Here is a 15,855-nt window from a genome sequence, read left to right on the forward strand (position 1 = left end):
AACAAACTGATGTTTACCAGAGGTGAGGTGGGTGGGGGGATGGGTGAAGTAGGTGGATTAAAGAGTATACTTACTGGGATGCATGGGTGGCTCAGTTGGATAAGGGACCCACTCTTGATTTTGGCTTAGGTCATGATTGCAGAGTCCTGGGTCAGCATGGGTCATGTGCTCAGCATGGGTCTGCTTGAGGATTCTCTCTCCCCCTCTGCCTCTCCCCCCACTCATGTGTGTGCTTGCTCTCTCTCTCTCTCTCTCTAATAAAAAGAATCTTTAAAAAAAAATAGAGTACACTTATCATGATGAGCACTGAGGAATGCATAGGATTGTTAAATCTATATTATATACCTGGAGCTAATATAACATCGTATGTTAACTATACAGGAACTAAAATTTAAAAAAACTCAGTAAGGAATAAAAAATAAAAACTCACAGGTACACCAAACGGATTGGTGGTTGCCAGAGTTGAGGGTTTGGGGGAGGGCCAAATGTGTGAAAGATAAAATCCAGTTAAAAAATAAATGTCTTGAGGATGAAGAGTACAGCCTGTTGACTATAGTTAATTAATACAGTAACACATATGTGAAAGTTGCTGAGAGTAAATTCAAATGTTCCCATCACATAAAAAAAAATTCAGTGAGCTTGTATTGTGACTTATGTTAACTAGACTTATTTCACAATATGTACAAATATCAAATCATTATATTGCAACTTGAGACTAATATAATTTAGGTCAATCAATTAAACCTCAATAAAAACGTTGAAAGTTTGGGCATCATGAGAATTGTTTTGGTGAAAAAAAAAAAAATAAAATGTATTCCTAAGTATTTGTTTTTTCAAAAGTGATGTAAATTGAATTGTTTCCTTAATTTAGTTTTGAGATTGCACATTGCTACTATATGAAATACAGTTGATTTTGTGTATTGATCTTGTACAACCTTGCTGAACTCATTAATTAGCTCAAATAGATTTTTATGGTTTTATATGTAAAAGATCATGTTCTGTGCAACTAGAGATTGTTTTACTCCTTTCCAAACTGGATACTTTTCATTTCTTTTTCTTCCTTAATTTCTCTGATTAATACTGCCATTACAGTGTTAAATAGAAATAGCAAAAGCAGGGGTACCTGGTTGGCTCACTCAGTTAAGCATCTACCTTCAGCTCAGATCAGGATCCCAGGGTACTGGGATTGAGTCCCATGTCAGGCTCCCTACTCAGTGGGGAGTTTGCTCCTCCCTCTCCCTCTGCCCCTTCCCTGGCTTGTGTTCTGCTCTCTCTCACTCACCCTTGCTCACTCTCTGTCTCTCTCTCAAATAAGTAAATAAAATCTAAAAAAAAAAAAAAAGAAAAGAAAAGAAAGAAAGAAAGAAATGCCAAACACAGATATCTTGTTTTGTTTTTATCCTGCTTTTAGGTAGAAAATAGTCTTTCCCTTTAAGCATGATGTTATCTATAAGATTTTCAGAGATCTCCTTTATCAGATTGAGAAAGCTCCCCTCTAATCCTAATTTGTTGAGGTCAAATACTTTATTTTTAAAGATGATTATGAGGTTTTTGTTCTTTATTCTATTGCCATTGTGCCATTGATTGATTTTTATGTGGTAAACCAACCTTGCATTTCTCACATAAATACCTCCTATTCATGCTTAAAAATCCTTTTTTTCTAAGATTTTTTAGAAGATTTTATTTATTTATTTATTTGACAGAGAGAGATCACAACTAGACAGAGAGGCAGGCAGAGAGAGAGAGAGAGAGAGAGAGAGAGAGAGAAGCAGGCTCCCTGCTGAGCAGAGAGCCCGATGTGGGACTCTATCCCAGGACCCTGAGATCATGTCTTGAGCCAAAGGCAGCGAGCCTTTGGCTGAGCCACCCAGGAGCCCCTTTAAAAATCCTTTTTATATGTTGTTAGTTTGCTAGTGTGCTGTGTTGAAGGTTTCTATGTCTATATTCATAAGAGATATTGATCTGTAATTTATTTTCATATAATGTCTTTTTCTGGCTTGGGTATCAAGGTAATACTGTCCTCATAGTATGAATTGGGAAGTATTCCTACATCTTTCATTTACTGGAAACATATTTTAGTGATTGGTGTTAATTTCTTAATAAATATTTTGTAGAACTAATCAGTGAAATCATTTTGGCCCTGGGATTTTCGTTGTTTTTTTTTTAATTATTATTATTACTAATACAGTCACTTTGCTTGTTCTAGGCCTGTTCAGATTTTCTATTTCTTCTTCAGTTGTTTTTGGTAGTTTTGTGTGTTTTTAGAAATTTGTCTATTTCATATGTTATTTTTGGCATACAACTGTTTATAGCATTTCCTTATAATCCTCTTTTCCCTTAAAACTGGTGGTAATATCCCCCTTTTAATTTCTAATTCTGGTAATTTCAGTTTTCTCTACCCCACCCCTTTTCTGCTTGGTCAAATGTATGCCAATATTTTTGGTGTTCTCTAAGCACCATCTCTTGTTTTCTTTGATTTTCTCTATTTTTTTCTGCTCACCATTTCATTTATTTCCCATCTATCCTTTATTATTTCTTTCCCTCTGGTTGCTAGGGGTTAGTTTGCTTTTCTATTACTAGCTTCCTAAGGTGGAAATTTAGATTAATGATTTGAATTCTTTTAAAATATATATAGGCTTGTATCTATAAATTTCCCTCTAAGCATTGCTTTAGCTTACTCCTATACTATGAACTGAATATTTGTGTTTCCCAACATGCACATATTGAAGCCTAACCCCTGATGTGATGGTGCTGGGATGTGGGGCTTTGGAGAGGTGATTAACTTATGAGGGTAAAGTGCTCCTGAACATGACTAGTTTTCTTTTAAAAGAAAGCCCAGAGAAGACGTCTCACAAGTTTTGTGTTTTATGTTTTTGTTTTCATGCATATCAAAGTTTCTTTCTCATTTCTGTTATGATTTATTCTTTGGCCTGTTGGTTATTTAGAACTGAGTTGTTTAATTTACACACATTTGTGAATTTCCTAAAGTCTTTCTGTTATTAATTACTAATTTTATTAAATGCCTCATATTTAGTAGGGACAAATATTCTGATTTTGTCGTGTGGAGTTTTCTAGTAGTTATAGTTTGTCCATAGTATTGTTGAAGTCTTCTATTTCCTTGATCTTCTATCTAGTTGTTCTATACATAAGTAAAAGTGGGGTACCAAAGTCTCCAATTAATATTGTTTTTCTGTTTCTTCAATTCTGTCAATTTATGTTTCTTGTATTTTGGGGCTTCATTTTTAAACATGCCTATGTTTAAAATGATGATATCTTCTTGATGGATTGACTCTTTCATCATTATTAAATATCTTTTTTTATCATTACTAACAACCTTTGTCTTATCTATTTTATCTGATATTAATATAGCCAATCCAGGTCTCTTGATTAGTGTTTGCATGGCATATCTTTTGATTGTTTTACTTTCAGCTTATTTGTGTTTTTGAATGTAAAGTATGTCTGTTATAAACAGCACATAGTTGCATCATGTTTCTTTATCCATTCTGCAGATCTCTGCTTTTGATTAAAGTGTTGAAGCCATGTGTATTTCTTGTATTAATAAGGTAGAATTTACATCTGCAATTTTGCTTTGTTCCATGTGCATTTTATGTCTTTTTTATCTAGTCCTCCATTACTGCTTTCTTTTTATGTTAAATTAGTATTTTCAGTGTATAATTTTTAACTTCCTTTTCCTCTCCTTTACTATGCTTTTGAATTATTTTCTTACTTTTTGCCCTGGAGATTACAATTCACAACTTAATTTAAAACAATCTACTTTAGATTAATATCTACTTAATTTCAATAGTATAGGAAAATGTTACACTTTCATAGAATAGAGCTCCTACTCTGTTCTGCCTCTTTGATTGACTTCTGATTTCACTGTGATTCACTTTGATTTGCTTCTGATTTCACTGTGACTGTGGGCCACGTGGAGCTGAAAAGGGTATTGGTAATAGGGTAAGTTAAAATGCCACAAAATATGTTGTTGTTAGTGAGAGTCAGTCTTCTGGAATAAACACTCCTCTAACTACTGAAGAATTCTAGTTTATGTCCAAAGATCTGAAAAAAAGTAAATTCTGATCATTGCTGCTAGTATTCTAGTATTCTTACTGATTTCATGGAGGAAATAATTTCTGGTGTCCCTTACTCTGCTATTATGGACGACATTACTCTTAGTAGCCCTGCTTTAAAAATCTTTTGTCTTGCTCTCACCACTGCACTAAAGAAAAAAGTTCAAAATCTTTAACTTTACCTTAAGGCCCACTAAGATCTGGCTCATTCTTATCTTTCAGCTTCATTTCTCACTCCTTTGTACTCTATTTGCAGACAATGTTGATATTATTTTTTCTTCCAAGTATTACATTCTCTTTTATTTCTGAGATTTTGCACACTGAATTCCCCTCCCACCATTTGGTGTTCTCTCTTTACCCCATTTTCATCCATCATCATTTTCATAACTCCACATAGTTAATAAGTCCATTTCCCCTCTGTCTTGCCTCTGTCCACTCCATTAGCACTTAATATGTGTTGTGATTATTTTGGCAATGTCTGCTTTCCTATTAGACTATAAGCGCTGGGAGGATGTGCCTGTGTTGTTCATAATTTCAGTCACTTGGTAGATGCCCAGTAAATATTTGTGTGTGAATGAATGCTATCCCTGCTATATAGTTGAGGCAACTAAAGCTCAAAAATGTTAAGTAATTTATCCAATGTCACTCATGTGGTAAATAGCAGAGGTATGTTTTGAACCCGTATCTGATTTCAGAGCTAATGTTTGTTCCTCTCTGCCATTCTGCTTCTACATGGCCTCTATCAGGTGGGTTGACTGCAGGTCCTTGTGAAGTCAAATTTGACTCTCTGGGAGTGGGACAAATTCTATTCTTGCCTGGGCAAAACAGTTCTTGGTTTTTCTCAGTTCTTGGTTTTTCTCAGTGCCCCTTTTCATTGGGAAAAGTTCTGGCTGCACAAAGCTGACAAATGACCAGCACTGAGATGAGAGCCAGCCTGCTAGCACAAGAGACTCTTACCACATCCTTTCTCTCCATCATCACACTGCTGATCCACAATTGAAAGGAGAGCTAAAAAGTGTGATGGCCAAGATAATAAAGTCTGTATCCTTAGTGGGAGAGGCAGGGCATATATAGGGTGCTTTGTAAGGTAATGAAGGAAGACACAAGAAGGGAAATGTTCAATCCCCTTTGACCCCTTGCAATTGAGCTTCTGCCATCACCTTTCTATATATATATTACTGATGCTCTAGTTTAGAATTACAATCCAGAGGCTTTTCTCCAAAATTCATATTACTGCACCCTTTTACTGATATAACATTGTAGACAATCCATTCTTTCTTGGTTGTTGATTCTTCTGTGAGCTACATGGCACAGCTTCATATTAGTGTGCTTTTGTTGCATTTCTCTGCCTGTGCCTTCTCTGTATTCTTTAGAATCTTCTCTTGATGACCTTCAGAGTAATTGTTAAAAAGAACTAGTTTTGATGCTGGGTACATGTGGAAAGTGAGGCTGAAGACATGGGTGTTGAGAGTCTCTATACTCTAGAAGAGCAGAACCCTCTCTGTAGGGAGTAACTCTCCATTCCTGGTTTCCAGGAGAAGGGATTTCTTAAACATTTCTTGTCTCTTCCCATAACTCTAATTGGTGAGTTTGGAAGGAGAAACCAAGCGGGTAAGTCTAGGCCCTTCCTCTCTCCTTCTAGGGAGGGTCCTGCCCACAGAGAAAGCATACTCTGAATGGATCTCCACCATGCAATCACCTTAGCAGAACAGGCCCTGCCTTTATGGGGAGGCCTGGTATGGATGGTTCAGCATTGTAGACAACTGAGTGGGTGAACTCTCTAACTCTAGGCTTCAGTGTTAGGAAACCAATTTAGCCTCATATTAAAGTTCAAATTTATGGATATAAAGATGCTATTTTGTTGTGCGTATGCTTTTCTTCTTTGTCTCAATTGTCTCCTTTGTCAATTTCTCAAATGATTCAGATATTAGGCAGAGAACACAGGTACTAGGATTTCAGTCCTATCACCCTATTACCTTCTAACAACTTATTCACTCCCATTCTTAGTAGTCAGCTAAGCAGTCTAACAACTTTTTCATTCCCATTCTAAGCAGTCAGCACTTCCAAAAAATTGGAAGATTGTTCTCTAAAGAATTGACAAACTCCAAAAAAAGTAAATGCCTTCATTTTCTGACATTTGGGGTTCCCTAGTATATTGTCCAGCTCATCCCCCTTCATCCTAAAAGAAAGCTTGTCAATCAACAAGGCCCTCCCACTAGCTCCTAACCAGATTTTTAAAATGCTTCTTTATTTTTATTTTTAAATTACTTCATATTTACAGAAAAGTTACAAAAATGCTAAAAAAATTCCTGTATACTCGTCACTCATATTCACCAAAGTGTTAACATTTTACCATATTTGCTTTGTCTTCTCCTATCTATCTACATTTACATTTATCTACCTAAAAATTTATATATATAATTTTTTTAAGATTATTTATTTATTTATTTGACAGACAGAGATCACAAGTAGGCAGAGAGGCAGGCAGAGAGAGAGGAGGAAGCAGGTTCCCTGCTGAGCAGAGAGTCTGATGCGGGGCTCAATCCCAGGACCCTGGGATCATGACCTGAGCCGAAGGCAGAGGCTTTAACCCACTGAGCCACCCAGGCACCCCTATACATATAATTTTAAACCATTTGAGAGGAAGTGACAGGCATGATTCCACTTTACTCTTAAATGCTTCAGTGCCAGTTCCACAAGAACAAAGATATTCTCATATAACTGCAGTAGAATTACCAAAACCATCAAACTAACATTGATATAATACTATTATCTAATCTATAAACTGTATTCAGTTCATACTGATTGATTCACTAATATATTTATAGCAGAATGAAAATAAAGTTTTTATTCTGATCCAAGATCTGATCCAGCCCCCTTAATTGGGATGAGTTTCCCCCATCTTTCTTTTTCTTTCTTGACAGGAACTTAAAATTTTTGGAGCGTAGAGGCCATTTATTTTGTAAAATGAATATTCCTCACCTTCAGTTTCTTGATGTTTCCTCAAGATTAAATTTGGCTTATGCATTCTTATCGAACATTTTGCAGAGGCAATGTTTTATCTTTCTCAGGTCATCATATCATCAGGTATGTAATGTCTGTCTCATTACTGGTAATGTTTACTTTCATGTTTGTTTTAAGGTGGTGTTGGCCAAGTCTGTCCACTATTAAGTTCCTACATTTCTCTTTGTAGATAATAACTAACTTCTGGGGAGATACTTTGGGCTATGTAAATCTCCTGTTTTGTATTATATCACATTTTTACCTACTAGTTTCAGCATCCATTGATGATTCTTGCCTAAAACAATCATTACTATAGTGGTTGCCAAATAAAATTTTTCTAATTCCAGCATTTCTCTTACATTTATTAGTTGGCATTCTATTATAAAGAAAAGCGTTTCCATCTCCATTTATGCATTAATTTATATCAGCATGGGTTTGTGAATTCTCACATATTTTATGGGTTATATTTTATTACTTTTGTTATTTATTTTGATACTCAAATTGTCTCAGTAGGAGCTCCCTTCAAACTGGCTCCTGTGTCCTTTTGACATGTCTCCAACATTCTTTGAGCATATCCTTGCTTTTTGGCACTCCAAGATATTTCAGGCTCGTTTTGTATTTTCTTTGCTTCAGCTCTGAAACCAGGCATTTCTTCATTTTTTTCAGTTTTTATTTAAATTCTGATTAGTTATACTTCAACATCATAAAGGCCATATATGAAAGATCCACAGGTAATATCATCCTCAATGGGGAAAAACTGGTGCTTTTCCTCTACAGTTAGGAATAAGACAGAGATGTCCACTCTCACCATTAATACTTAACATAGTACTAGAATTCAGCCTCAGCAATCAGACATTGAAAAGAAGTAAAAGACATCCTAATCAGCAAGGAAGAAGTCAAACTTTCACTATTTGCAGACAACATGATACTTTATGTAGAAAACCCAAAAGACTCCCTAAGAATAGCTAGAAGCAAATATATGAATTCAGCAAAGTCACAGGATATAAAATCAACTTACAGAAATCAGTTGCATTTCTATACACCAATAATGAAGTAACAGAAAAAGGAATCAAGGAATTGATCCCATTTACAATTGTACCAAAAACCATAAGATACCTAGGAATAAACCTAACCAAATAGACCAATGATCTGTATTCTGAAAACTATAGAATGCTTATGAAAGAAATTGAAGAAGACACAAAGAAATGGAAAAACATTCCATGCTCATCAATTGGAAGAACATGTATTGTTAAAATGTATATACTGCCCAAAGCAGTCTACATATTTAATGCAATTCCTACCAAAATACCATCAGCATTTTTCAAGAGCTAGAACAAACAATCCTAAAATTTGGATAGAACCACAAAAGACCCTGAATAGCCAAAGCAACCCTGAAAAAGAAAAACAAAGCTGGAGGCATCATGATTCTGGACCTCAAGTTGTATTATAAAGCTGTAGTCATCAAGACAGTATGGCACTGGCAGAAAAAAAGAGACACATATAAATCAATGGAACAGAATAGAAAATCCAAAAATGGACCCACAACTATATGGTCAACTAATCTTCAACAAAGCAGGGAAAAATGTCCAATGGGAAAAAGACTCTCTTCAACAAATGGTATTGGGAAAACTAGACAGTAGCATACAGATGAAACTGTACCATCTTCTTATACCATGCACAAAAATACATTCAAAATGTATTGAAGACCTAAATGTGAGCAAGGAAACCATAAAAATCCTGGAGAAGAACACATGCAGCAACCTTTTTGATCTCAGCAACTTCTTACTAGACACATCTCCAGCGACAAGGGAAACAAAACCAAAAATGAACTATTGGGACTCCATCAATGTAAGAAGTCTTCTGCATAGTAAAGGAAACAACAGAACTAAAAGGTGGTCTATAGAATGGAAGAAGATATTTGCAAATGGCATATCTGATAAAGGGTTTGTAGCCAAAATATAGAAAGAATTTATTAAATTCAACACCCCCCAAAATCAAATAATCACGTTAAGAAATGGGCAGAAGATAAGAATAGACATTTTTCCAAAGAAGACATCCAGGTGGCTCACAGACACATGAACAGTTGTTCAACATCACTCATCATCAGGGAAATACAGATCAAAACCACAGTGAAATACCACCTCCCACATGTCAGAATGGCTAAAATTAACAACAGGTGTTGTCGAGGATGTGGAGAAAGGGGAACCCTCTTACAATGTTGGTGGGAACATGAAGTGGTAGAGCCACTCTGGAGAACAATATGGAGGTTCCTCAAAAATTTAAAAATAGAACTACCCTACTATCCAGCAATAGCACTACTATTATTTACCCAAAGGATACAAAAATACAGATTCAAAGGGATACCTTCACTCTGACATTTATAGTAGCATTATCGATGATAGTCAAACCATGGAAAGAGCCCAAATGTCCATCAACTGATGAATGGATAAAGATGTGGTCTATATATACAATGGAATATTACTCAGCCATCAAAAAGAATGAAATCTTTCCAATTGCAATGATGTGTATGGAGCTAGAGGTATGTTATGCTAAGTGAAAGAAGCCAGTCAGAGAAAGATAAATACCATATGATTTTACTCATATGTAGAATTTAAGAAACAAAACATGTGAACATATGGGATGGGGGAAAAGGAGGAGGGAAACAAACCATAAGAGACTCTTTTTCAAAAGATTTTATATATTCATTTGAGAGAGAGAAAGACAGAGCACAAGCAGGAGGAGAGGCAGAGGGAGAGGGAGATGCAGACTTCCTGCTGAGTTGGAAGCCCAACATGGGGCTCCATCCCAGGAGTTGTAGATCATGATCAGAGCCAAAGGCAGGTGCTTAACCATCTGAGCCACCCAGGTGCCCCCAAACCAGAGAGACTCATAATGACAGAGAACAATCTGAGAGTTTATGGAGGGATGTGGGAGGGATGGGCTAGATGGGTGATGGGTATTAAGGAAGGTACTTGTTATGATGAGCACTGGGTGTTGTATATAAGTGATGAACCACTGAACTCCACTCCTGAAACCAATATTGCACTGTATGTTAACTAACTAGAGTTTAGATTAAAAAAAATTCCAGGTAGTTAACTTACAGTGTGATATTAATTTCGGCTGTACAATATAGAGATTCAACACTTCCATACAACTATACAGTACCTGGTGTTCATCACAAGTGCACTCCTTAATGCCCATCACCTATTTCATCCATCTCCCTACCCACCTCCCCCCTGGTAACCATCAATTTGTTCTGTATAATTAAGAGTCTGTTTCTTCGTTTACCTCTCTTTCTGTCTTTCCAGTTGTTCAACAGATTTTACCCATTCTGACAGGTGTGAAATGAAAACTGCTACTGTAGCTTTGATTTGTATTTTCCTAATAATGGATGATGTTGAGTATCATTTCATCTGTCTGTTGGCCATCTGTATGTATTCTTTGGAAAAAAATCTATTCATGTCTTCTACTCATTTTTAATTGGATTATTTGCTTTGGGGGTGTTCAGTTTTATAATTTCTTTTTATATTTTGGATACTAATGCTTTATCATATATGTCATTTGAAATTATCTTCTCCCATTCTGTGTGTTGCCTTTTAGTTTTGTGGATTGTTTCCTTTGTAGTTCAGAAGTTATTTTGTCTTGATGAAGTTCCAATAGTTTATTTTTGCTTTTGTTTCCCTTGTCTCAGGGGATATATCTAGAAAGAAGTTGCTATGGCCAGGGTCAAAGAGGTTATACTCCCTGTGCTCTTCTCCAGAATTTTTATGGTTTCAGGTCTCACATTTAAATCTTTAATCAATTTTGAATTTATTTTTGTGTATGATATAAAAAAGTGGTTAAATTTCATTCCCTTGCTTACTGTCTAGTTTTTCCCAACACCACAGAGACTCTCTTTTTCCCATTGGATATTCTTTCCTGCTTTGTTAAGATTAATTGACCATATAGTTGTGGGTTTATTTCTGGGTTTCCAATTCTGTTCTATTGATCTAGATATCTATTTTTGTGCCAGTACCATACTGTTTTGATCACTACAGCTTTGTGATATAACTTCAGTCCAGAATTGTGATACCTCCAGCTTTGCTTTTCTTTATTACGCTTACATTAGCTATTCAGGTCTTTTGTGCATTTCTTCATTTTTAATGGATGATGAAATAAATGCAGATGAAGCTTTCAGAAGATGGAGCTAGAATAGATCCATGTATAGACATCTATTAAAAATCCTACTGTTACTTCCAATTACAACTTAACACCATATGGTTCATTCTAACCATCTTCCTTTCCATATTTATAACTCCCTTCTTTAATAGTGAAAATTTTGGCTCCCATTTTACATGATATATTTACTAATGTGCTGAATCCTAGAACACATATAAAGTATTTTTGGAAACAACAAATCATACCACTGTAAAAAAACAAACAACTAACTACAGTTTAATATTTGCTTATATTTCTTTTTTGTCTACAGCCTGAGGATATACAGTAAAAATGCTGTGTTTAAGGTTAGGTAGTTCTTTATTTTCTTTTTTGCTGAGGTTATGCTTTTTTTTTGAAATGTAATTGGGTTTATTTGTTTCTGTTTGTTTGTCATTTTTTACTTTCCATTATCTTTGTTGATTTTATTTATTCCTAATGAGATTCTTAATGCCCCATAATAAAATGTGAATGGAAAATCAAGGATCCCCAGACACATAATCAATATTTCCAACAGTAAATATACAGGAAAGATAAACAAAGAGATTATTCTAGAAGAAACAGTAGAAATTCAGGAAATAAAATTGCACTTAGGCTCTGTCTCTTCAAAGTCATTTTAAAAAATGCATTTAGAATAGAAAAGCATATTAATAAGAAAGAGAGCTCCTGGAATTTAAAATTGTATTTTTAAATTCCAAAAAATCAGTGGAGGAATTGCTGGACAAGTCAAAAAAATCCCCCAAAAAGGAAAAACAATAGGTAAAGATAAAGAAAACATCGGAGGGAAAAAAAGATAAGGTACATAAGGGAAGTGATCCAAGAGACTCATTATTTAAATAAGTGGGATCACATAAAAAAGAGGAGAGAAGGTGTAGTCAAAAAATAATCAGAGAAATGATTTAAAAAATTTTCTCAGAGGTAAGGGACATGAGTCCCTACATTAAAGGGTACAGTGAATGTCCTCCCAAGGAATGAAAAGAAGCCCCATGCCTAACCACAGTATGACAAAATTTCAAAACATTAAGGAGAAAGAGGAGATCCTAAAAGCTTTCAGAGTATAAATCACCCACAGGTCACATACAAAGGAATAAGAACCAGAATAACCTTAATATTCATATCAAAAAGTTCTGCATTCTAGAAGACAATGAAAAGAAAAAAATAAAAAGGGGCGCCTGGGTGGCTCAGTGGGTTAAAGCTTCTTCCTTCGGCTCAGGTCAGGTCAGGGTACTGGGATTGAGCCCTGTGTCAGGCTCTCTGCTCTCAGGGAGCCTGCTTCCTCCTCTCTCTCTCTCTGCCTACCTCTCTGCCTACTTGTGATCTCTGTCTGTCAAATAAATAAATAAAATCTTTAAAAAAAAAGTCTCTTAAAAAAAGAAGAAAAGCTAGCAACGGCAATCAGACAACAAAGAGGAATAAAAGGTATCCAAATTGGCAAGGAAGAAGTCAAACTCTCTCTCTTCGCAGATGACATGATTCTTTATATGGAAAACCCCAAAGACTCCACCCCCAAACTACTAGAACTCATACAGCAATTCAGTAACGTGGCAGGATACAAAGTCAATGTACAGAAATCAGTGGCTTTCTTATACACTAACAATGAAAATACAGAAAGGGAAATTAGAGAATCGATTCCATTTACTATAGCACCAAGAACCATAAGATACCTGGGAATAAACCTAACCAAAGAGGTAAAGGACCTGTACTCGAGGAACTACAGAACACTCATGAAAGAAATTGAAGAAGACACAAAAAGATGGAAGACCGTTCCATGCTCTTGGATTGGAAGAATAAACATTGTTAAATGTCTATACTGCCTAGAGCAATCTATACTTTTAATGCCATTCCGATCAAAATTCCACCGATATTTTTCAAAGAGCTGGAGCAAATAATCCTAAAATTTGTATGGAATCAGAAGAGACCCCGAATTGCTAAGGAAATGTTGAAAAACAAAAACAAAACTGGCGGCATCACGTTACCCGATTTCAAGCTTTACTACAAAGCTGTGATCACCAAGACAGCATGGTACTGGCTAAAAACAGACACATAGACCAGTGGAACAGAGTGGAGAGCCCAGATATGGACCTTCAACTCTATGGTGAAATAATCTTCAACAAAACAGGAAAAAGTATTCAATGGAAAAAAGACAGTCTCTTCAATAAATGGTGCTGGGAAAACTGGACAGCGATATGTAGAAGAATGAAACTCGACCATTCTCTTACACCGTACACAAAGATCAACTCGAAATGGATAGAAGACCTCAACGTGAGACAGGAATCTATCAGAATCCTAGAGGAGAACATAGGCAGTAACCTCTTCGATATCAGCCACAGCAACTTCTTTCAAGATATGTCTCCAAAGGCCAAGGAAACAAAAGCAAAAATGAACTTTTGGGACTTCATCAAGATCAAAAGCTTCTGCACAGCAAAGGAAACAGTCAACAAAACAAAGAGGCAAACCACGGAATGGGAGAAGACATTTGCAAATGACAGTACAGACAAAAGGTTGATATCCAGGATCTATAAAGAACTTCTCAAACTCAACACACACAAAACAGATAATCATATCAAAAAATGGGCAGAAGATATGAACAGACACTTCTCCAATGAAGACATACAAATGGCTATCAGACACATGAAAAAATGTTCATCATCACTAGCCATCAGGGAGATTCAAATTAAAACCACATTGAGATACCACCTGACACCAGTTAGAATGGCCAAAATTAGCAAGACAGGAAACAACGTGTGTTGGAGAGGATGTGGAGAAAGGGGAACCCTCTTACACTGTTGGTGGGAATACAAGTTAGTACAGCCACTTTGGAGAACAGTGTGGAGATTCCTGAAGAAATTAAGAATAGAGCTTCCCTATGACCCTGCAATTGCACTGCTGGGTATTTACCCCAAAGATACAGATGTAGTGAAAAGAAGGGCCATCTGTACCCCAATGTTTATTGCAGCAATGGCCATGGTCGCCAAACTGTGGAAAGAACCAAGATGCCCTTCAACGGATGAATGGATAAGGAAGATGTGGTCCATATACACAATGGAGATTATGCCTCCATCAGAAAGGATGAATACCCAACTTTTGTAGCAACATGGACGGGACTGGAAGAAATTATGCTGAGCGAAATAAGTCAAGCAGAGAGAGTCAAGTATCATATGGTCTCACTTATTTGTGGAGCATAACAAATAACATGGAGGACATGGGGAGATGGAGAGGAGAGGGAGTTGAGGGAAACTAGAAGGGGAGATGAACCATGAGAGACTATGGACTCTGAAAAACAACCAGAGGGTTTTGAAGGGGCAGGGGGGGGTGGGAGGTTGAGGAACAAGGTGGTGGGTAATAGGGAGGGCATGTACTGCATGGAGCACTGGGTGTGATGCCAAAACAATGAACACTGTTATGCTGTAAATAAACAAATAAAAAAAAAAGAAGAAAAGAAAAAAATGAAAAAACAAATAGAAGACAATGAAGCAATACCTTGAAGTAATTATGAGAGACAATGTTTCATACCAATAATTCTATACCTAGCAAAACTATACATTAAATATGACTGTAGAATAAAAGACATATTCAGACTCATAAAATTAAGCTCACACACTTTTTATTGGAAAATTTCTTAGTATGTGCTCCACCAAATGTGTGCTCCTTCTGGTACTATAGCTATCAGACAATTCCCAATGGAGCTAAGTTGGAGCATGGCAAACCACCACCATAGGTGAGCTATAAAGAACATTTTGAACAGACAAGTCAAAAAGACATTTAAGATTGTGATGAAAACAAGTTATGGAATGGCTTTTTATAGAGACCTTGGTGAACAGAAGTCCCACTTGCTTATATTGAACAAATAACCATGTTACTTCCATGGAGAGATAGACTGCAATGCTTCTCAAACTTAAGTAAGCATAGGAATCATCTGTGGATCTTGTTAAGTGCAGATTCTGATTCAAAGAATCAGAATGGGTTGGGTCCTAAGACTCTATTTCCAACATGTCCCTAGACATGTCAAAGAACAAGTGGGTAGATAACTGCTTTGGGATCACTTCCCCTGGAAATGATTACTTTTCTCTAGGACAATGGGCTGACTGCATACTTTGTTTCTCTACTTTAATTCTAAGTCAGAGCCTGGTAGTATAAAGAAAGAGCACAGGGCCCTACTCTGGCCAAGGAAGTGGTGGCAGAGCAGCAGCATAAAAGGACTGAGGTCATATAAGGAAATTTTCTACCCATGGAACCCTCCCCTTTCCTAATTTTTGAAGGTCCCAACCAGCATGGGCTGAAGCAGGGAATTGAGAGGAATAAACTCATTACCATCTCACTTGCCCAGCTGGCTTGGTTAGTTCATTTGTGTCCTCATTGATTCATGAATCCATCTAACAATTCACTCAGTAAGCATTTACTGAGTCCCTTCTCTGTGCCAAGCCTTGTGATGAGCACATTCATTCAGAAGTGAATCAAATATAGCCTCATCCCTCAAAGAACTCACATCTAATGGGAAAGATAGACACATTAATAAATAGCAATTTAGTGTGATAGATTTTATAATAAAACGTGAGCAAGATGAAATAGATTCATGTAGGAGGGATGT

General features: G+C 36.3%; 1 protein-coding gene across 2 annotated transcripts in view; it reads left to right on the plus strand.

Moving 5' to 3' along the window:
- YIPF6 (Yip1 domain family member 6) overlaps positions 1–15,855 on the plus strand; it is an 86,193-nt gene that overhangs the window by 45,520 nt on the left and 24,818 nt on the right. Inside the window, exon 7 of one of the 2 annotated variants that reach the window (XR_006816865.1) lies at positions 6,995–7,157. Coding sequence is in view for 1 of the 2 variants with exons in the window: in XM_045995414.1 (XP_045851370.1) it covers positions 6,995–7,002 (8 nt within the window). In the remaining variant the exon portion in view is untranslated. Of the gene's footprint in view, positions 1–6,994; positions 7,276–15,855 lie in introns of those variants that run through there. The other variant, XM_045995414.1, reaches the window with a different exon arrangement.

This window comes from Meles meles, chromosome X (assembly GCF_922984935.1).
Source record: "Meles meles chromosome X, mMelMel3.1 paternal haplotype, whole genome shotgun sequence".
Lineage (NCBI taxonomy): Eukaryota > Metazoa > Chordata > Mammalia > Carnivora > Mustelidae > Meles > Meles meles.